Genomic DNA, 24,985 nt, shown 5'->3' with positions numbered 1-24,985 from the left:
TTGATCCGCGATTTCAAAGCGTGAATTTATTTTCGGAACGAACCAAATATACTTGGTATAAATTAGCATTTTTATTGTATATTTATGAGCAGGCTTCGTGGTCCAGTGGTAGTGGACGGATTTTGTATGCAAACACATTTTGGGTTCGATCTTTCTACTGCGGAAACTAAGTCGTATTGTTCTACTTACCACGGCTGCGGCTGCGGATACGTCCGTATGAATATCCGGGAGATGACCTGTTGTGGACTGCACCTCTAACCCAAGGGTTAGGTATGTGTCTTTAATAAACCCGGATTAAACTTTTTTTTCTGCAAAAAAGTATATTTATTTAAATGTTACAAATGAATCATTATCTTTGTGCAAATTTCTGTACCAGATAATTGGTGTGACGTGATTATTACGAATTATTTGCTTGATAAAATGGACAAATATCGACCAAGCATACTAACTGAATTTGTATGTAATTGGCCACCAAGCATACAAATTAAATTGTCTTCCTAAAATATAATCCATGTAGATATATAAGCCAAATGGATATATAAACTTTAAATCCATGCACGAAACAAATAATAGCTCACATGCATACACCAAATATACAAAAGCAAGAAAAAACTCAGCTAACAGAACAAAATGGAACGTCATTATCTTTTCAACACCGTTGCTTCTCCATTGGATTACTGAATTAAGTGGCTTAATCCATGCCTAACGATACTGAATTACTGACAACTTCTTAAATTGTCAAAACGTCCCAAATCTCGTCGGATCCCATCATCAGAAACTTTTCTTCCTCCGTTAAACGTATCTCTTTGATCTACTAGCTCTGCTATGAGTGGAGATCGTGACCCTTGTGGTAGTTTCATGTCCCAATCGCAAAGTCACTTAAGTAACTGTCATCGACGAAGCCGCCACCTTCTTCCACTTTCTTCTTTCCGGTAAGTAGATTGGTTTGTGGTCTTGAGACATGTCTTCACTACAAGAAAAAGGCACGCATAGCGACGCTCGGTTTTGTCGGAGCATCATCAGAAGACCTCATCTTCGAGGATCTTCCGAGAAATGTAATACCTCGGAGTTTGACGGTCGGAAATGGTACGAAGTCGGCATGTTCTCGGAAGTTACCGACAAAAAGACGTTCTCGGTAAATTTGTCGCTAAGGGTTATCGGAAAATACCGAGAGCGTTCCGACGATTTAAAAAAAATAAATTAAAAAAAATAACAAAAAATGAAATATATATATATATATATATATATATATATATATATATATATATAAATATCACCAAATATTCAATATATAAAAATGTAAAATACATAAACTATAATAAAACTAAATCTACTACGGCGGTGGTCCGGTGCAAGGATCTACAATGTTGGTGGTAGTCGCGGAAGAAACAACATCGATGGTGGTCGCAGTTGAAACGGCGTTGGTGGTGGACGCGGATGAAACGGCGACGGGGGCGATGGTGGTGGTCGTGGCTGAAACTGCGACGGTGGTGACCATAGAAGAAACGCGGATGTTGGGAGTTGGTGGAAGAAACGGTGACGGTAGCAGTAGTAGAAGAAACGGCGACGGTGGTGACTGTCGAAAAAACGACAACAGTTGTGAAGTTTGAGATTATGATGTGCGGTGTTTGTCAAAAATAGATCTGAAAAAGTAAAAGATTCTAAATAATGATAAAGATAAACCAGAGACGAAACGAAGGAGAAGATTGGGAAAAAGACCGAGAGAAGAGTAGAGAAGTTAAGGAATAGATGGATTTAAAATTATGATTGATTCGAACAAGTTGAAGTAGATTGCAGAGGAAGAGTAGAAGAAGGATAGGAAATAGAGATGAAGATAAAGATAAACAATTGAAATTAAAAAAGATCGATGAAAGAAGTGGCTGTAAATTTTTTAAATTACTTATTAAAATTAATAAACAATTGACAAAGTTAATAAAATTTAATTAATAACCATCTCCGACGAATTTGCGTCTATTTATTAATCATTTACCGAGAACAAGATACGTTATGGGTAATATATAATTTTCTGACAAAATTACCAGAAAACGTTTATGAGATACTTCCAACAAATTCTTTACATCGGAATTTTCCGATCAGATTCCGGCAAAATAAATATGTTCTCAGTAAATTCTTAGAAAATCCTAGCTATTTTTCTGATGACATAAATTGTCGGAAAGTTTTGTCGCTGTTAATACACTTTTCTTGTAGTGCTTCACCATTCCTAAATATAACGGCTCTGCCATCCCCTGCATTTTGCTACCATTAAGTGTCTGCAGAAACAGAACAACAATCATGAAAAAACAAACCTAAACTTAAAATAGAATCTTAGTGATTCTGAAGATGGGTTTGGTCAAAGCGAGTAGACATAACTTACAAAAATAAGGGTAGAAAGAGCCGTGTTACCGGAAGAAGAGCCGATGCTACCTGATAGGTCCCGGTAACAGGATCACTAAATGTTGATCCAGAAACATGTGTTTTAATACCAATTAAGGTCCCTCTTCAAAGCTAAGAGAATTTTCTCAAGAACAAACTAAGAACACACTATTTTTTTAGGTAGTTAAGGCGACCTCTTTTTATTGTTTTCATTGATTTAAATAGATAAAAGTTACATGGAACAATTGTGGGATCATGATCCCTTACAAAGAGGAAATGGAAAAAAGTGGGACGATTAAGTCCCAATACATTAGGAAGAATCAGTCTCCGTTATTAACAACTAACTCAATCAAAACAATAATTAAAAGAATAATGAGATGCTGCAAACCAGGTCCGGTTCGTTGGCCTAACGCTAACCTGATTACTATCTTATCACTACCGTCCTCTACTATAGCAAGATCAGCCTGAAGAAATGCATTGCTCTTAGAACTCTTGACTTATTCGACATATATATTGTTCACTTCCGATGTTTGTGGAAACTTATCGTCTTAGAAGAATATCCTTATGGCGTTTTTTTTCTTACACAAGGTGTTGCTTCCTGTTTTTTACAACGATATCCTCTTTGAATGAATCTAAGAACTTCAAATTCCATTCCTCGTCACAGAGCAAACCCATAAAACCCAACTAAGGAAAAACATTAACTTTTATTGGAGATACTTACCGAAGGAGAAGTGGTGTTAGCATTGGGGGCTTTTGTCTTGGAGGGCTCGTTCTCGTTTTTAGCATCAACTGAAAACCGTAGATCATATCATAAGATCGATGAAGTTAAGCACAACAAAGACCAACATGTACAAAAGTACTATAATTCATAAATCTGTTCAGCATTGACTATGAGATTCCTAAGTTAACTGAAAAGTATTATTACATTTGCATCTACAAGCAGTTCATACAAGAGAACGTATACTTCTCAGCCATGTCTAATGGACACAGCTAGTCGAGCTCGCAGCAAACTTTGAAACTAACTCCTAGAAGCAGAAAAGATTTACAACACATGGAATTGAGACAAGAACCAACTAACTGAAGAAAACAAAACCTTACCCTGCCTAATGGTCTCCAACTTTGATGCATCAGCAGAGAAAGCCATCAAAATATTATGAATATCACGACCCTAAAGGAGAAAGAGCAGAATACAAAAGCACTTTAGCAACAACTAAAAAGCAGTCAACTTTCACTTAGTCTTTGCCCTCTAAGAAACACAAGAACCTAAATAGAAAGGGTGAAGAAACATACAAACAACTCGAGCAGCAAATTAAGACACTGCAACGATATGGAGCTTGGAATATAGTACTGTCCAAGATATAATACTCTAGCTTCGGTGTAACCTTCTCAGGACAATCTTTCTTTTGCTTGGGAAAGACAAACAGGTTTGGCTCAGTAGCATCACTGATCACATACTCTAAGCCTGTCATCTTCCTGTACAGAAAATTATAATCAAATGTGTTAAAAGCAAAGATCAATCCTTTGATCTTCCAACACTATCCAAGAAACAAACAGAGTAACGGTCAAGAGGGTAAGAGCTGATCCAGACGCTTAATGTAGTTAATGCGGCGGCAGAGTCCGAATTCTTCTTTCTCTTCTTGACGGCGGAGCTATGTCACAGACTGCTTGGGATGACGAAGAAGAAGAGATTTCTTGCTAAACAAAGAAAGGAAATAACAAATCTTGAATAATAAGAGAAAACAAAATAATAAAGAAAAGATATGAAGAAAATTATGTAGATAATAGGAGAGAAGGAAGAAGTCCGACTTAATACGACGTAACAATGATGATTGTAGCAGTTACACAAGCGTGGCCGGAAGCGATGTGATCCCAAAAGGAACGACGGTTCTGCAACGAAACTACATCAACATGAACGGTAGAAATCCTCAAGACTGGAGTTTAAAAAAAAAAAAAATCCTAAAGACTAATGGGTTTGTCTACATAATTGGTAAGGCCTTGTGAATTAATCAGTACTCCAAAATTGGTCTGATAAATACAACACAATGAGTAAATCAACGTTGGGATGACTTATTTTGAATAAGATACGCGTCATTATAAGAGACAGGCAATGCTGAGTTGAGTCTTTGAGAAGAGACCAAACTATTATAAATAAACTAGGGGTTAATACGCGTTACGTGCGGGCTATTTTGATTCTCAAATGTTAACTATGTAACTATTCTATTGGACGTTGTATCCTGAATTATATGTTTGTATGAATACATGAGTGCTTTGTATTTATAGTTTGCGTAATAGATTTTTTCATATTTGTAGGTCAAAATTATTGTATTGTAATTTTGATGTGATCATTTTCTGCTATGTTTGAATTTTATTGCGATGTTTGTGTGTTTAACCTAAGTGGTATTGGTGCTTAACCAATTATTTTTTCTGGAAATAGAAATAATGACACAAGGAATAACATATATCAAAACGTATCTAATTTACTTTTCTAAGGGGTATCGGTGCTTAACCATTTATTGTATTGTTGCTTTTCTATTTTTATATTATATATATACTTATAATTTATTTTTCTTATATTATATATTTACTTATCTAATATTACGATAAATGTTTAATATAATATTTATATTTCTTATATTGTATATTTACTTGTTATTTATTTTATTATACATTTTTCAGATAGATGTTTAGTTTAGTTTTTCCATTTTTACACTTTATATTTACTTATTTTTATTTTTTCTTATTCTAATTTTTTTCTTTTAAATCAAATGATAATATTACGATATATGTTTACTGTAATATTTTATATTTCTTATATAGTATATTTACTTATTATTTATTTGTTCTTATATTGTATATATACTTATTCTAATATTACGATAGATGTTTAATTTAATATTTCTATTTCTATTTCTTATATTGTATATTTACTTATTATTTAGTTATTCCTATATTTTATATTTACTTATAAAAATATTTGGAAATAGTAAAAATGTAAAACTATACATTTTTCAGATAGATGTTTAATGTTTTTTTCCATTTCTTATATTTTATGTTTACTTATTATTTATTTTACTACACATTTTTCAAATAGATGTTTAATGTGGTTTTTCTATTTCTAATATTGTATATTTACTTATTATTATTATTTATTCATTAATATTATGATAGATGTTTAATGTAATATTTTAATTTCCAATATTCTATATTTACTTATTATTTATTTTATTATACATTTTTCAGATAGATGTTTAATTTAGTTTTTCCATTTTTTATATTGTATATTTACTTATTGTTTATTTTAATATTGTATATTTAATTATTCCAATTTTTTTGATTTAATATAAAATGATTACATTATGTTAGATGTTTAATGTAATATTTATATTTCTTATATTATATATTTACTTATTGTTTAGTTTTTTCTTGTATAATATATTTATTTATTCTAGTATTACAATACATGTTTAATATAATATTTTTATTTATTATATTATATATTTACTTATTATTTATTCTACTATAGATTTTTCAGAGAGATGGTTAATTTATCTACTTTCATTTCTTAATGGTACATTTACTTATTGTTTATTTTTTTATATTGAATATTTACTTATTCTAATATTGTATATTTACTTATTATTTATTTTTATTATATTGTATATTTACTTATTCTAATTGTTCTTCCTTTATATCAAATTATAATATTACGATAGATGTTTAATGTAATATTTCTCTTTTTTATTCAATATATTTACTTATTCTAATTGTTTTGCTTTTATCTTTCATGTTGTATATTTACATATTATTTATTTTACTATAAATTTTCAAATAGATGTTTAATTTAGTTTTTCTATTTCTTATATTGTATACTTACTTATTTTGTCTTGTATGTATATTTACTTATTACTTATTTTTTCTTATATTTTATATTTACTTATTCTAATATTACAATAAATGTTTAATATAATATTTCTACTTTGTATATTGTATATATTCTTATTTTTTATTTTAATATACATTTTAAGATAGATGTATAATTTAGATTTTTCATTTCTTAATTTTATATTTATTATTTGTTTATTTTTTCTTATATTATATGTTTACTTATTCTAGTTTTATTTTTATATATCAAATGATAATATTATGATAGATGTTTCATATAATATTTTTATTTTTATATTATATATATTACTTATTATTTTTTCCCTAATATTTTAGATTTACTTATTATTTATTATTTATTTTTTTAGTAATAATGCCACGTGGTAGGCCTGGGCATTTTACCCGGACCCGAAGACCCGGACCGGAACCGACCCGAAAATACAGGTTCGGGTCCGGATCCGGGTCCATGCTAAGTACCTATTGGGTCTTTTTTTTTTGGACCCGCGGGTCTCGGTTCGGGTCCGGGTCCTACCCGAGACCCGTTCGGGTACCCGAAGTACCCGAACATAATTGTATATACTAGGTATATTTGGGTGATTGGGTATATTTTTGGTATTTCAGATTTTTTTTAAAGTTTTGGATTTGAATTTTCGGATATAATTGTAGGTTTTTGGTGAAATTTTAGATTTTTAGAAAATATAATTTGGGTATTCGGATAAAATTTGGGTATGTTTTGGGTTTTCGGGTCTGATTTTGAAAAAAATTTTGGGTATTTTTGCGGTTCTTCGGGTATTTTTAGAGTTTTCGGGTCCAGTTCGAGTATTTCGGATCTATTCCGGGTTCTAAATACCCGAACCGACCCGGATCCGAAATATACCCGAAAATTTTGGGTATTTTACAGGTATTGAAATTATAGACCCGAACCGACCCGGACCCGACAAGACCCGACCCGGAACCGGCCCGAAGGACCCGGATCCGACAATACCCGACCCGAAGAGCCGGATGCCCAGGCCTACCACGTGGCATTTTTCGGGAGAATTTTTTTGCTTATGTAGACATCCTGTAGAGCTTCAAAAGGTCTATTTTATTAGTATAGATTTTTATTTGTCAATTTTGTATACATAAGTGTATTTGCAACTCACATTACTGTATTATCATGACAAAATGTATAATAGAAGAAATTATTAACAACTAAATTGGTTGTTGATGATATGGTAGCTGATGCATTCGTAGCTCATGATGAAGATGAATAACCTAATATAGATGCAAAAAAGTTTTACGAAATGTTAAACGCGGCGAATCAACCACTTTACAGTGGTTGTAGAGAAGGTCTCTCTAAATTTTCGTTAGCTGCTAGAATGATGAATATTAAAACTGATCACAATCTACCTGAAAGTTGCATGAACGAATGGGCGGACTTGTTTAAAGAGTATTTGCCGGAAGACAATGTGTCTGCTGATTCTTATTATGAGATTCAGAAACTGGTTTAAAGTCTTGGGTTGCCTTCGGAGATGATAGATGTTTGCATCGGCAACTGCATGATCTATTGGGGAGATGATGAGAAGCTAGAAGAATGTCGATTCTGCAAGAAGCCACGATTCAAGCAGCAAGGACTGGGACGTAATAGGGTACCGTACCAAAGGATGTGGTACCTACCAATTACAGACAGATTGAAAAGATTGTATCAATCAAAGTAGACTGCTGGAAAGATGAGATGGCATGCCGAGCATACTCAGACGGATAGTGAGATGACTCATCCATCTGATGCAAGAGCCTGGAAACATTTCAACAAAGTACATCCGGATTTCACTAGCAATAGCCGGAATGTGTATCTCGGACTATGCACAGATGGATTTAGTCCGTTCGGAATGTCAGGGAGACAATATTCATTGTGGCCAGTCTTTCTTACACCATACAACCTGCCACTGGAGATATGCATGCAACAGGAGTTGCTATTCTTGACCATATTAATACCTGGTCCGAACCATCCAAAAAGGTCCCTGGATGTTTTCCTACGACCACTGATAAAAGAGTTGAAGGATTTGTGGTCAACAGGGGTAAAGACGTATGACTGTTCAACGAAGACGAATTTTACGATGCGAGCGATGCTTTTGTGGACCATAAATGATTTTTCTGCCTATGGGATGTTGTCTGGATTGACTACACATGGGAGATTAGCTTGTCCATATTGTAATGGAACGACAGATGCGTTTCAACTGAAGAATGGTAGGAAGACAAGTTGGTTTGATTGTCACCGTTGATTTTTTCCCATTGGCCATCCTTACCGAAGAAACAAGAATTTGTTTAGGCACAAAAGGGTTGTGAGAGACACTCCTCCTCCATATCTAACTGGAGAACAAATTGAAGCGCAAATCGACTACTACGGAGCTAACGAAACAGTTCGTTGGGGTGGTAATTGGCATGTCCCTCGTAATATGCATGATTCTTACGGTGTTCATCACAACTGACACAAGAAGAGTATATTTTGGGAGTTGCCATATTGGAAGAAACTTCTTCTGCGCCACAACCTCGATGTAATGCATATAGAGAAGAATTTCTTTGAGAACATCATGAATACAATATTGAATGTCCCATGGAAGACAAAAGACAACATAAAATCGAGGTTGGACTTGCCGGATATTTTCTCAAAAAGCGAGTTACATATTAAAAGCAATGGACAAGTTCCCGTTCCGATATTCAGATTATCTTCAGAAAAAAGTCTGTGTTGTTCAACTGGGTGGCATCAGAAGTGAAGTTCCCCGATGGGTATGTTTCGAATCTCTCTAGATGTGTTGAAAATGGTCAAAAGTTCTCCGGGATAAAGAGTCATGATTGTCATGTCTTTATGCAACGAATACTGCCCTTTGCATTTGCGGAGCTACTTCCAACAAACGTACATGAAGCACTTGCAGGTACGTAGTGTATTATATCACAATAATTTTATAACGGTCTAATTTGTAAAATAATATATGACTAACAATGTGTTTAATTTTTTTTGGAATATAAAAGGCTTTGGAACATTTTTCAGGGATCTGAGCACACACATTCTTAAAGAAGAAGTTGTGAAACAGCTTTAGGAGAACATTCTCATCTTATTGTGCAACTTGGAGAAGATATTTCCTCCCGGATTTTTTGACGGCATGGAGCATCTAGCTGTCCACCTCCCATATGAGGCATTGCTTCGTGGACCTGTACATTACGGATGGATGTATCAGTATGAGCGAGCCATGAAATATTTGAAGGGAAAAGCAAAGAACCTCGCCATAGTTGAAGGTTCTATAATTGCTGGAAGTTTGACGGAAGAAGTTTCTCACTTCACATCGTACTACTTTGCGTCAAAAGTACGTACCCGGAGAAGAGCTCCAAGAAGATATGATGATGGTGGTGTTGCGCCAACATATGCAGTTGCTGGTGCTCCAGACATCTTTAGCCAGATTGGGCGACTCGGTGGGAAGTCTAAAGAGGTTTGGTGGTCGAGTGAACAAGACGCTCATAGTGCACACACCTATATTCTACTCAATTGCGAGGATCCAGTGATGCGTTATTTTGAAAGGTAACATATATGGACACTTCGAAACAGATATAAGTATAATTAATTATATAATTGCGAGAGATTCATTCCTATAAAATGTGCTTTTACAGCCTATTTGTTTCTCAAGTCGAAGAAACATTTTCTGGTATATCCACAAGTGACGTAGACAAAAGGAAAGATCAACACTTCATTAAGTGGTTGCGGAATCAGGTATTAACTCAAACTCTTTTTTCATACATGATTTGTATTTCATTAACATTCTCTTTATTTTTGCAGGTTGATTATGACGACGATGCAGATTATCCTAAGTGGTTACACGAAGTAATTCAACCTCCACTTGTAAAGGTCACCACATCACAGATGTATTTCACACGAGGCTATACTTTTCACACATATGAGTATGGTAGAAAGCGGGCGACCAGTAACTATGGAATATGTGTGAAAGGGGAAACAGATTTCTACGGGATCTTGACGGAGATTATTGAAGTCGAATTTCCAGGGATACTGAAGCTGAAATGCGTCCTCTTCAAATGTGAATGGCTCGACCCCGTCATCAACAGAGGTGTTCGGTCTAACAAATTTGGTGTAGTTGATGTCAACGGTGGACGAAGGTACAACAAATTCGAGCCTTTCATCTTAGCTTCACAAGCAGACCAAGTTAGCTTCCTTCCATACCCTCGGATGAGAGATTCAGGTATAAATTGGTTAGTAGTGATCAAAGTTACACCTCGAGGACGAATCATCAGTGGAGAAGAACCACCATTGCAAGAAGAACAGATAAATGAAGTCGAGGAACCTGAACAAGAAATTGATGACATCCTTCTCATTGATCCGCATAATCACGAGTACGAAGATTTTACCGATGAAGCCACAGACGAAGCTGTTGAAGATGAGTTTAATGAAAATGATGATGTTTCTAGTGATGACGAGAATGTCGATGTATCCGATTGATGTATTTGATTTTGTGTAGTGTGTTTTATGAATAAGATGTGGGAGTTTGTTTTATGAATAAGGTAATGTGGGGTTTGTTTTATGAATAAGGTAATGTGGGAGTTTGTTTTATGAATAAGCAAATGTGGTAATTGTGGTTTGGAGTGGAAATAAAGATGGGGTTTGTAATATATGAAGTAGAAAATAAGGAATATGGGGTTTGGGGTTTCGGATTTTAGGAATTTAAACATAACACTCGTTAATTCCACGTAAGTAAAAATCGTCGTAAAGGACTCGTAAGTCAACGAGAAAATAACGACGAAATATAAAAATAAAGAACGCGGGGCTCGTTAATTCCATGTAAGCGCAAATCGTCGTAAATACCCCGTTGTGTAAAAACTAGAAAAAAAAAGAAAAAGGAGAAAGATATCAGATTCACATGTGGCAAGACTTCCAGCAATTATAATAAGTAAGTCTCGCCCACATGAATTCTAATATCTTCTTCTTTTCCTTTTTTTAAATATTTATAATTTGAACAGGATTTTGCTGAGGAGTGTGATTTGAGATAGGGTGTGATTTGAGAGTTTGTGTGTGGTTTGAGAATGAGAGTTGTGGGTATATTTATAGGAAAGCGCGGCTCGTCAATTCCACGTAAACAAAATCGTCGTTAATACCCCGTATATAAAAACACGGGTCTTTGTAATTCCTTGCTATTTCCTCGTACAATAAAACACGAGCCTTTGTAACTGCTCGCTATTTCGTCGTAACCTTACGAGGAATTTGCGACGATATGTAATCTTATATATACCCCCGAGGGCTCACTCTTTCTTTCCTCTCTACTTCCTCTCCACTTCCTCTCCATTTCGTAGCAATGGTAAGCCTCTCTAATTCCTCTCTAATTTGGTTAGTTTATGATAGATTAGGTGGTTAGTATATGAAATTTAGATAGGTTTACGGATTTTATGTTATTTAGTGTTGATTATGTGGATAACGTTGGGAAATGTACTGTTGATGTTAATTTTAAAAATTAAATTTTTTTCCCAGGTTCGAAAAGGAAGACTTACTGCCCATTACAGAGAGATGTTCGGTGACCCGGGTAGTCGTTTAGACCCCTCTTCTTCAGCTCCCGGTTCTTCGGGTCAGGAGACTGTCCCCGAGACTCAGTACACTCAGAGAGTCTCTGGGTCTACTTCTTCTAGTGCACCATCGGCTCCTCATGTGCCTTCCCCGATGGCTCATCCGACGATGCCTCCTCCGATGGCACCTCCGATGGCCGCCGATAGTCATCCCGATTTGATGGTGCCTCTGAGTGCTCCTTACTCGCAGTACACTGTAGAGGACATTCTCCGTCTGCCAGGCAGAGAAGGTTTATCATTCATCGACCCCGACCGACCGGACGGATCTTTGTGGTATGTTGCATTAATTTTTTTTTTAATTCGTTTAAAATTTTTTTATAACATTAAAAAATAATTTATATTTTAAATTTGTATTTTTCAGGTGGGGGGTTGACAGATGTCTTGCATCGGACATAACCGACACGATCAAAGGTTACTTCTCCATGGCACATCCGAACTGGAGTAAGACGCCTCACTACGTCAGAAAGACGTGCTTCAAAATTTACGCTGTAAGTTTCTATTAATTAATTATATATACTTTAATTTTTTCATGATTTATATATATACTTTCTAAAAAACTAATTGTTAATTTATTTTTTCCAACAGCAAAAATATAATTGGGCCTTAGGGATCACTGAGAGGGTTAGGAAGAAGTTTAACGCGAAGGCGAAAGTTCGCTTGTTGGACACGGTCTCCAACTGGAAGGGTGACTGGATCGTGAAGGGATATAAGCGTGGCAAACCCGCTGAGCTCACCACGGATGTGTGGGATGGCCTCATCCGTTATTGGCGTCTTCCTGATTCCATTAGAATCCCCCAGTCTTGCTCTAACTCCCGTAACATGGTCGATGAGCACGGAAACGGGCCGATGCTTCACACTGCGGACCAAAAACCCCACGCTGGTGTCCGTTTGGAAATGGTAATTAAATATTTTATTAAATATTTTTTTTAATATATATATTTTTCAGGCCAAAGAGACGGGACATCTCCCGTCTCTTATGGAACTTTACGAGAGGACCCACAAGAACAAGGCCGGGCGTATTTGTAGATGGCAAGTCCGAGCAAATCTACAACGACGTGGTTGCTCGGGTTGAAGACCGCCAGACCCAGCTGACCCAGCAGTCTACCGACGGATTACCCGTCACCTTATCCACACTTGAAGTAGATAAGATTTACGAGGAGGTAAAATTTCTAAAATTTTAATTCTTTATTATTCATTTAATTTAGCTTTAAATTTTTACTAACAATATTTATTTTTTGTTTTTAAGGTTGTCCCAAAAAAAAGGGACGGACGTTGGGGATTGGTTCCGTCAACGATGTTCCGAGAGCGACATCGTCTTATGGTCAGCGACGGGATGATTAAGTCACTGAGCTGCGTAACGAGTTGACCGCGACAAAATCTGCGTTCACAGCTCGTGTGGGTGGACTCGATCGCTTCTTGGACTTTATAGCGGCCACAAATCCGGAATGGGAAACCATGTTGAGGAACATGCGACGACAAAATCCCGTTCCAGGCGAGGGACCATCCGACGACACACATGCCGAGGAGGATGTAGACAGGAGGAGTGATGAATTCCTCCGGGCGATGCACGACTCTTAGTTCTTTTTTTTCCGTGGTTGTATTATAAATTCAAAACTTATTTATATTTAAAATATTTGCGTATTTATTTATTTTTAAAATTTTAATTTTAGTAATAATTTAAATAATTTTAAATATTTTTTAATTATATTTTTAAATTTGTTAAATAATAAAATGAAGTAAATTCGTAGCTAATCTTCGACTTATTTACGTTGAACATTTTACGAGGAAATCACGAGAAATGTTAAACGAATATTTTACGAGGAATACTTTCAAGGTATTTACGTGAAAATTACGAGGAAAACATTTCAAGGTAATTACGTGAATTTTACGAGGAAATATGTACTTGTCGTTTACGAGGAAATGCTTTCGTGGTATTTACGAGGAACGGTAGGGACATTCTTACGTCGACTGACTAAGTGGTCTTTACGACGATTTGTTTTCTTCGTTTTTACGACGAAATATTTTTTTCGCTAATTTACGACGAATTTGCGAGGAAATATGTGTAATGACGAATGAGTAACGACAAAACGTGTTTCCTCGCTAAGTCCTCGTAAAGCCTCTTTTACGACGAACTCACGAGGAAAACCGCCCTCGTAAAATTTATGTTTTCTTGTAGTGGATGTTTAATTTAGTTTTTCTATTTCTTATATTGTAGATTTACTTATTTTTCTTTTATGTATATTTTCTTATTATTTATTCTTTCTTATATTTTATATTTTATATTTACTTATTATTTTTTATTTAGTAATATTGCCATGTGGCATTTTTTGGGAGAAATTTTTGTCGCTTACATGGACATCCATGGAGCCTCAAAATGTCTCTTTTATTAATATAGATTTTTATTTGTCAATCTTGTATACATAAATGTATTTGCAACTCACATAACTGTATTATCATTACAAAATGTATAATAGAAGAAATTATTAACAACTGAATTCAATGAAAAAAAGTTTAAAATTTTCAATACACAAATGAGAAGATTGCTTTAATTACAATTTGAAAGTGCAATTTTAAATTGCTTTATGACATTTGATATCATTTTTAGGTTTCAAAGTTTCTCTTCTTTTATGATCATTATAACGCATGCACAATTAAGTGATTGCAACAATTACACTGTGCTCATGGTATGTTTTAAATTTCAACAATTGATATGATCAACCATTGAGTAATTATTATTGGATAAATGAAGATAGATAAATTTCATTATATATACTGATTCAAAAGTAGAACTATTTGTTTCTTTTCTTCTGAAATCTTCTTCTTTCTCTCAGAGAGGTAGGCTTCATGTAATTTGATTTCCCACATCAGCTTTTGGATAACTCCATATCCACCTCTGATATTATCATCGGTCCATGCAGCACCTTCTTTGAGTATCGATGATGCTAACAAATGGTTTTGTTCATGAGAAGCAAGTTTCATCATGCTTATAATATTTGTTGTACCAAACAATTTAGTAGCAGCTTCATAATCGCTTTGCCTATAAAAGATTGATTTAACAATACATCAACATTAAATTCTAGTTCAAAAATCATGTCTAACACAATAAGAGAAAAGACATATTATAAAGTATAAGAAAATATATACACTTCATTTGGAAAATATGCAGCAAATTCACATTTTCTGGTACATATTTTGTTTTCCTCGATGCAAACGCAACAACAACCACGTTTAGAATCGGTTCTTAGAGCTTCCATCACAATATTTTTTTTCTTTGGAAGAAATATGTAGATTATTAAGTAAGATGCATCAAAACAATTTTATCAAAGAGGTTTTTGTATGTGAAATTGTGGAAATACAGTCAACAAAAATTTAATTATATCCAAATATGAGAATATGCTTAAAAACTTCATGATTTTGTGTAATTAAAAACTCAAAATTCATCAGATCCAAGTTTAAAATTATATGGATGATTAAATTTATAATATAATTTAAAAAAATTATTATAGTCTGATAAAATTATCAAATCCCTTATATATCAAATAATTTGACAAGATTTTCTTGCCAAAGTAATTGACAAGTTTTGAAATTCACAGAACTTTTTTTTTACTATATTTTGCATCTAAAGTATGACTATAGTCAAATTAAAGTGTTCTTAATTTCAAAAATTTTCAAAGAATTAAATATAAATTATTTTTAGACTATGTATCTGAATATTTACATATTCTAATATTGTATATTTACTTATTATTTATTTTTTCATATATTGTATATTTATTTATTCTAATTTGTTTGCTTTTATAACAAATTCTAATATTAGGATAGATGTTTAATGTAATATTTCTATTTCTTAGACAATATATTTACTTATTATTTATTTCATTATACATTTTTCAGATAAATGTTTAATGTAGTTTTCTATTTCTTATATTATATATTACTTATTATCTATTTTTCTTATATTTTATATTTACTTATTCTAATATTATAACAGATGTTTAATGTAATAATTTTATTTTTTATATAGTATATTTACTTATTATTTATTTTACCATATATTTTTCAGATAGATGTTTAATTTAGTTTTTTATTTTTTATATTTTATATTTACTTACTTTTTCTTGAATGTATATTTACTTATTGTATATTTTTTTCTTATATTTTATATTTACTTATTCTAATATTACAATAAATGTTTAATATAATATTTCTACTTTGTATATTGTATATTTTCTTATTTTTTATTTTACTATATGTTTTTAAGATAGATGTATAATTTATTTTTTTCATTTCTTAATTTTATATTTATTTTTTATTATGTTATATTTTACTTATTCTAATTTTTTATATCAAATAATAATATTATGATAGATGTTTAATGATCTATTTTTATTTTTATATATATATTTACTTATTATTTTTCCTTATATTGTATACTTATTATTTTTTATTTTATTTTTAGTAATAATGCCATGTGACATTTTTCTGGAGAAATGTTTTCGCTTATGTGGACATAACATGTAGCCCCAAAATGTCCATTTTATTAGTATAGATTTTTATTTGTCAATCTTATATACATAAATGTATTTGCAACTCACATAACTGTATTATCATTACAATATGTATAATAGAAGAAATTATTATCTACTGAATTGGTAGTTCAATGAAAAAAAAGTTTAAAATTTTCAATACACAATTGAGAAAATTGCTATAATTACAATTTGAAAGTGCCATTATAAATTGCTTTACGACATTTGATATCATTTTTAGGTTTCAAAGTGTCTCTTATTTTATGATCACTAGGTGCATAGTCCCCGCGCTGGGGTCGGCTACATTTTTAGGTGTATTATATAGTTTTGTTTACGGGATTTTATTATTTTTTTGTCTATAATGTGATTGATGGGACTTTGGATATTACATAGATTGATGAGTTTGATATAAGAATGAACGACGAAGTCATATGTTGATATTTTTATATCTTATATGTTCAAAGTTGAGGGTGATGGAACTTGTTAGTGTTTACTTAGGTAGTTGTTTGTATATAAATCAAATAGTGCATGAAAAAAGATAATAAATTTGGATTTAAAATGTTAGGGTTTCAAAATAATTGGGCTTTGAATCTGTAGTTTAGTCTAATACTGAAAAAACTGTTAGGACTTCAACTCCTTTTTTTCTCTATGTCGGGAATGTGGGCACTAATTTCCCGATTCATGTAGGTAAAATTGTTTCTTAGTTTGTGAGATTGAAAAGCGTAGATTGTTTTTAAGCATGATTGATGAGAGGTTTACTTGCATCAGCTTCGTCTGCCGTGGGTGTTGAGTTTCGTCGGCGCTAGATGTTAGACATGCAAGAGAGAAGATCTGAATATGTTAATTTCGTGTTTTGTTTTTTCTTCTCTCGTGTTTTGTGGGTTCCACTTTTTGCTCAGACTGTACAAAAGGTGAAGTCTGGCTAGGCCGTCTCACTTCTCTGAAGTATTCCCTTGATTAACCTCCCACCAACATCTATCTTCTGATTCTGTCTTGGAGTCGAGGAGGTTCCAGAAAAATTAGCTTCCATCTGCTGTTCCGCTTGGAATGGAGAGTTCTGAAATGCCGCATAAAAAACATATTGGCAAATAACTAATGATTGTCAACAACTATCACTATACTAAATAGAAAATAAATCAAGGTTTTTTGTTCTGCACAAACTAAAATCTTACAACAGGGTTATCACGGTCTTTTTTCAGGAACAAGATCTTTCTTCCCATAAACCATAGTCAATGCAATTCTTGGGAGATAGCTATCCATGACAGAGGCTAAAGTTGCGTAGATGAAAAAATAGATCAGAAACACAGTAGATTTTTTCAGATAAGGAAAATATGGGATAAGTTGTTGACTAATTACCAGTTTCAATTGTTGGTATGTCATTCCACTTGAATTTGACTGATTGTAATCTTGCTTGGAGCTGCCAAATATGCTATGTTTACCAATTTCTAGGTTTGTGTTCGCAATCACTTGGAGCACCTAGCAACCTCAAAACGATCGACTTTCACAATGGAATCTGCTTTCAAAGATGGCATGTAATGATTAGCACGTCCGACGGGAGTAAACCCATGAATCACGGAATCTGCAAATAGTATTATCCAACAAAGAATCATGAAATAAATTAAAACAATTATGTTAAATAAGTGTGAAAGATCAAAGATTAACTTACCTTTTCATCGAGGAAAAGAACCGTGATTCCCACAAACTCCCTGTCTTTCTTGAAGTTCAGGGAATCTCAGAAGCGGAGGAAGCCAGAGGCTATGCTCTGACTACTAAGACTAAGATGGAGAGACTCGAAGGTTGAGTGACGGACGCCGGGACGCCGGTTTGACGAACTGGGGAGGCAGAGAGAAACATTTTCTAGAAGATGGTTAAAGCTAAGAGGAATCAATGAGTTTTGTGGAGATGCAGATTGGGTTCATCAAAGATGAGAATTATATATATATGGTTTACAGAGGGGCTACAAATCAGGAACATTTATGACCAAGCGATTTAAGAAGGGGACATGAAGAGTTCACCGGTGAAAAAATAGATTACGAACATACACACGGCGCAACTCTGTAACTCAGACTTGTTTGAGGCAATGATGAAAAGAACCCATATTAAACTACAACAGTTTACAATATAGGAAAACCATAATTGTTGCAAACTTAAGCTTTTTTCATATAACGTGATGAATCCCATTTAAAAATGAAATCCATAACACACTTGTAGGTCCGACCCTCAGAGGAAGCTGAAGAAGCAAGGGCTTCCAACCTTCATAAATATATATTAGGTTCGGCCATCAATGTACAAAGGTATCAGTTAGCTTAGTCGTATAAATGTTGGTGTTTATATCTCAATAACCCGGGTTCGAGCCATGGGGCTGACACTTTTTTACATGTTTTAAAAGTGAGACCCACAAAACGATGACGTGGCGCGCTGAGGAGTGAGCAAAAACTGATCTATTATAATCACTAGGGTGTAGTCTCCGCGCAAGCGCGGAGCCGGATCTATTCTAGGGTCTCATGACCATGTCCAGCCTGAAACTTTTGATAGTTTTCTTTAGGTTTGATTTATTTTGAGCACTTCATACCTTCTTTTTAGTCTTACTATCTTCTTCATCATCGTCACCGTTCACTACGATAGTTATGAGATAAACGTACACAAATTGAAAGAAAAGAGGAAGCTAACTAATATTCACTTAGGCATATGATTCAAATATAATACATTTGAGACCTAAAATTATCAATCAGTAGAAATGGCAAATACAATACTCACAATGAGTATGATGAGTTGTTATATAAGAACATGGAGATATTTGTTCATGACTGCATTTTAAATAAATATTTGTCATTTTGAGTGTATGACGGGAAGTTTTACAGATAATTAAAAAAAAAAAAAGATATGAATCTCGTCACTATGCTGTTTAAATATTAAAACCCCGCAGCTCCTTAATAAAAATGCAAGTAAGGACGAACCTGTGGCTCTGTTTCGTTAAATATATGGTATATTTTTCTTATAGTAACATCTCTGTTTGTGTAATTGAGCAAAACCATATGATTAGTGAAAAAAATATTAGTTTATATTATAACTGGCAGTTACTTTTTAGGAATTATTTTCTATTGTATTTTATGCGTTGTGACAATGTTATAGTTAGGCCTGGGACTTTTATCCGAGATTCGGATTCGATTCGAGATTCGATCCGGATCCGATCCGAAAATCCGGATATCCGGAGGGGCCGAATCCGGATCCGGATAGTAAAATGTTGGATCCGTCAAAGCCGGATCCGGATATCTTAATTTTTAAGTCCGGATATCCGGATCCGTAAGTTTTATTAATAAATATTTCAAAAATAGTAATATCTATATATAAAAATTAATTTTATTTAATATATTTTCATTTTTATAATAATATATATAAATTTTATGTAAATTTTGTAATATTGTACATAGAAATAATTAAAGATGTTATATATATATATATTAAATTATTGTTAATATTATATATATATATATATTAATATTATTTTTTATTTATTTTAAGGATCCAAATCCGGATCCGGATATCCGCCGGATATTACAATTTTTAGGAGGATATCCGACACCCGGATATCCGAGAACCCCGGATCCAGATAAGGATAATAAAATTATGGATCCGCCGGATAAAGATCCGGATACCTTAAAATTGCCCGGATATCCGATCCGTCCCAGGCCTAATTAAGACCCATGAAGACTAACATTTTAAAGAAATTCATGAATATACTGGGTGATGAAACGAAATTGTACTTCTCTGCGGACGAACCTGTGTCTATTTGGCTATAAAAAAAAAAAAAAAGTTACCTATGCATTGTGTCCAAACCTTTTCATGGCAGTCGCTGACATAGCTTTTTTGTCTGTTTTTTTCTTTTCTTTTTAAAAAAAAATCTGGATACTATTTCTGACTAATGCAATTAAAAATACATTGTTTTATCAGAAGGTGTGAAACGTAGGTCCTGGACTGAGAAGAAGTTGGTGTTGTATGATGATGTGAAGAATGTGGGAATGTGTGATCGTCCTCTCTATCAAAAGCAAACAGCTTTGATCTGAGTTGGAGCTGTACCTCCTTGACAGTGGAATCCAATGCTCTTATAATCCAATTGAGTAACCTGGAGTTACGCTCCTTCCATACAGAATAAACGGCAGCCTGAAACATGAGTGTTAAAATTGTTTTTGTTTTCCCTTCCACCTGAGATGATGTGTGATCCAAGCAGTGATCTCTGCTAGAGGTGTAAGAAAGTTAAGTCTACTTCTTTCTAATAATCTACTCATACTGCATAAGAAACTGACAATCAAAGAATATATGGCTTGCTGGATCAATTTCAATTCCACAAAGTAAGAACATCGGTGAAATATCAAAACCCCACCATATCATTCCATCTCGAGTCAGCATTCGATCTTTCATTACCAGCCATACAATGAAAGCGTGCATTTGGTATTCGCTTCTTAAGCCATACAACTGAAGACCATGTTAAACTCATGTCCTTCCACAGCCTCACCAGTAAATCATGAACGGCATGCGGGATAATCTTGTCTCGAATAGTAAATCTGCAGGAAGAAATAAGGATAATCAAAAGTTAGAACCTCATAAAGTAGGTTCAAAAGTAAATTCATAACACAACAGAAACCAAGTATTTTCAGAAGAGGACGTACCCAATCTCATAATCTTGCTCCATCAGATTCTGAAGTTCCTCAGCATGCATCAAAGAACATGAGGCATTACTAAATACGTTAACTAAAAAGTTTGACAAGCTTTTACAACAATCACTATCTTACTCTGTCCTCGTCGATATCTTCATCTTCATCTGGGAATTCTGGAGGATTAATTAAAGAAGCTGAAGAAGCTTTCACAGTCTTCCACTTTAGTGAATGGTGCAGGGTTCGTTGAACCTTTCTTAGGCTTCTTCTTAAGAATCTTCTGAGTTAGGCACTTTGCAGGATACCAATCAATTTCAGTCCTGAAGTAAAGGAAATAATATAAGCAATATATCTACAGCTCATCAGTGCAATCATTGGAGAGCATAAGCAATTACCCAATAGCCTTCTCAAGTAGTGGCTCGTCCTCATCAATCACATGATAAGACTTTGTCAAGACTGTTTTTTAAAAAGGGATTTGGGTCAAAGAGAAACTCAAGTTTGCATCCTTTAGGCTCTTCAGTCTTGCACCACTTAATATCTTTAAGATACCTGAGAGCCTCTTCATCATGCATTGTGACCTAACAGGAAAGAGATTGCTATGATTGAATTGTACATATACATAATTAAATACAAAAACTATATGTGCGATATCACCTCGTGGGAAGTAACATCATTATTTTGCAAAGCAGTCAGCCAGAAACTTAGAACTCCTCTCTCTGAGATGGAACACATAAAACAATGTTGTATTTTGTTTATCTTCCCAAGACAAAAAGAGGAAGGCACTGTGTTTCTGAAGTAACCTTGAGAAGTTTTGTCCTCCCCTTCGTCCATCTTCGTATCCTCTTGAGTCAGCTCGATTTCAGTAGTTCATTCACAATATTATAACGCTGTACATTACAAGATACCAAGTAGAATTCATGAGAAACTTTTTAGATATATATGACTTACACTACTGCAGAAAAGAAGAGATAAGGCTGACATTTTCTCAGGTAACAATTACCTTTGCATAAATAGGCTGATACGACTTCTCATACTTGGCTTCAAGAACAGCTCTCTCCTCACGGAACTTAGCCTCAAGTTCATCGTGTTGGCTCTGCGTTGAAAGAAGTCACTGGTTAATCAACCTTAATATGAAACTTGACATTCGAATACACTCATATAGAAGAAAAAAAAGGTGGTTGCACATACATAACCAAGATCAGATTGACCAGTATATTCTTCAAGGCATCAAACACGAGCTCTCACTATAGGGGACAGATTCTCAAGCACATCAGAAAGCTGCCCAGCCAGATTCTGCAGGTTGTTCTGTGGATTACACATAACAAAAAAAAACATATAAACACCATAATTCTACTAAAAACGAAACAACCAAGAAAGTGTCTACACTATCAGGACGCGCAACGATAGTACAACAGTCAGGAGCAACCATGCCAAAATAGGGTTTAAGAATCAGTTAAGAAGAAACGTATACTGCTCAGAAAGAGTGTGTAATCGGAGAGGAGGTTTTACCAGCACTAAGATCGGCGAGGTGTTACTCATTTTCTGAGGATTTGGAGACGAAAAGGTTTAAAAGTAAGGGTGAAGAGAGGAGGCGTGACCCCCTCCTATATAGGCGTTACGGGAGGACTCGAATCGTCAGCAGTTAACGACACTTGAGTCGAATGTGGAAGCTTCTTGGGTATACGAAGACCTGGAAGAGATGAGGAAACCCTCATGCTTCACGGGATCAATCTGTAGAAGCCCAAAAACAATTAAAAATAGATCCGAAAACAAACAGCCCAAAAAAACAAAAACAAAAACAAAAAATGGGACCCACGCTGCTGTCCCCTCAGGGGAAAGAGAAACTCTCCTATTATATTATATATAATAGATTATAACGCATGCACAATTAATTGATTAACTCGCAACAATTAAATTTTGCTTATGGTGTGTTTTAAATTTCAACATTTTATATGATTAACCATTGCGTAATTATTATTGGATAAATGAAGATAGATAAATTTCATTATATATACTGATTCAAAAGTAGAACTATTTGTTTCTTTTCTTCTGAAATCTTCTTCTTTATCTTAGAGAGGTAGGATTCATGTAATTTGATCTCCCACATCAGCTTTTGGATAACTCCATATCCACCTCTGATATTATCATCGGTCCATGCAGCACCTTCTTTGAGTATCGATGATGCTAACAAATGGTTTTGTTCATGAGGAGCAAGTTTCATCATGCTTATAATATTTGTTGTACCAAACAATTTAGTAGCAGCTTCATAATCGCTTTGCCTATAAAAGATTAATTTAACAATACATCAACATTAAATTCTAGTTTAAAAATCATGTCTAACACAATAAGAGAAAATACATATTATAAAGTATAAGAAAATATATACACTTCATTTGGAAAATATGCAGCAAATTCACATTTTTTGGTACATATTTTGTTTTTCTCGATGCAAACGCAACAACGACCATGTTTAATATCGGTTCCGAGAGCTTCCATCACAATGTTTTTTTGCTTTGGAAGAAATATGTAGATTATTAAGTAAGATGCATCAAAAAAAATTGATCAGAGTAGTATTTATATGTGAAATTGTGGAAAAACAGTCCACAAAAAATTAATTATATATATATATCCAAATATGAGGATATGCTTAAATAGTTAATGATTTTGTGTAATTAATAACTCAAAAGTCATCAGATCCAAGTTTAAAACTATATGAATAATTATGGCTATAATATAATTAAAACTAAATTATTATAGTGAGATAAAAATTATCAAATCCCTTATATATCAAATAATTGACAAGATTTTCTTGCCAAAGTAATTGACAAGTTTTGAAATTGGTATAACTTTTTTTTACTATATTTTGCATCTAAAGTATGACTATATATAGTCAAATTAAAGTGTTCTTAATTTCAAAATTTGTCAAAGAATTAAATATAAATTATTTTTAGATTATGTATCTGACTAAAATACTTCTGCTTTAATTATATTATAAATATGGAAATATCCATATCTCTAAATTTGGAAGTAAAATTATTTTTGTGTTATTAGTTACACAAAGATCAAAAATCATGAAGTTTTCAAGCATATCCTCATATTTTGGTACATAATTAGAATGTATTTTCTAGTGCTAGGTAAAAAACGTGAATCTAAAGAACCTAACCGAATCGAATATGATTCAAAAAGTAGTACCAAATTCAAAACAAAATTGGTTAAATATCTGTAGGATTTCAAAATTTTGGTATTTAGAGAACTGGAACCGAATCCAAACCGAACTGTAGTATTTCGTGGTACCTGAATGTGTCCAAATAGAGTTGTACTAGTATTACTTCATGTGCTTCGCACATGTCAATCATTTTTACTATTCCAAAATTTTTTATCACAAAACTATAATGATTATCAACATATAAAAATAAATTACTATTTTAATCCCATATTTTTTTTCAAATCAAAGTCACCTAAACTTGCACATTGTATAAAAATATAGATTTCACATTGGCACATAAACTTAGCACAAATTATAAAAGTACAGATTTCACAGAATATGTTTAATATCAAATGTATGTTAACTGTGATTAAAATCTCTTAAATGAATATACCTGCACACACGTTTTCATATCCAAATTATATATCTGCAAAAATTTCATAGGTAGATTAGTAGAGTTAACAAACTTTAAAATAGTATATGCATAAATACGTAGTATTTAAAGTAACCTAAATGAATAGGAAATTTTATTTTGTAGTTATATAAAACTAAACGAACGTGAGACACTTTTGATATTTGTTTTTGTAATATGTTAAATTTTAACTTTTTGAAAACAGTTTACTTTACTTTTTTGATTTTTAAGGCTTTGTAAAGAAATTACAAATGTCAAATTTTGATTGGTCAAGTAACTTGTGCTTTAGTATATAAGAGAAATAAATAAAAACAAAAATAATTAAGATTAATTAAGA

The 24,985-nt window shown here is 33.4% G+C and overlaps 1 protein-coding gene, 1 long non-coding RNA gene and 1 pseudogene across 2 annotated transcripts; all 3 read right to left on the bottom strand.

Annotated features, from left to right (window-relative positions):
- Nucleotides 1–484: 484 nt before the first annotated feature.
- LOC106372884 lies at nt 485–4,714 on the bottom strand. Its single transcript, XR_002661047.2, has 5 exons — nt 3,664–4,714; nt 3,472–3,541; nt 3,095–3,162; nt 2,375–2,971; nt 485–2,270 (listed from the first exon to the last, which is right to left on the bottom strand). It is a non-coding gene; the product is annotated as an uncharacterized LOC106372884 (long non-coding RNA).
- An 8,963-nt stretch (nt 4,715–13,677) lies between these two features.
- On the bottom strand, nt 13,678–15,107 carry LOC111198485 (LOB domain-containing protein 5-like). Its single transcript, XM_022709263.2, has 2 exons — nt 14,998–15,107; nt 13,678–14,890 (listed from the first exon to the last, which is right to left on the bottom strand). Exons 1-2 carry the CDS (start codon nt 15,105–15,107, stop codon nt 14,617–14,619), a joined length of 384 nt encoding a protein of 127 aa, XP_022564984.2. The 3' UTR covers nt 13,678–14,616.
- Nucleotides 15,108–20,183: 5,076 nt separating this feature from the next.
- LOC106408293 lies at nt 20,184–22,746 on the bottom strand (annotated as a pseudogene).
- Between the last annotated feature and the right edge of the window lie 2,239 nt (nt 22,747–24,985).

Source organism: Brassica napus, chromosome C9 (genome assembly GCF_020379485.1).
Source record: "Brassica napus cultivar Da-Ae chromosome C9, Da-Ae, whole genome shotgun sequence".
NCBI classification, from domain to species: domain Eukaryota; kingdom Viridiplantae; phylum Streptophyta; class Magnoliopsida; order Brassicales; family Brassicaceae; genus Brassica; species Brassica napus.
The sequence above is the reverse complement of the archived record's forward strand: the minus strand, read 5'-3'. Positions and strand labels throughout refer to the sequence as shown.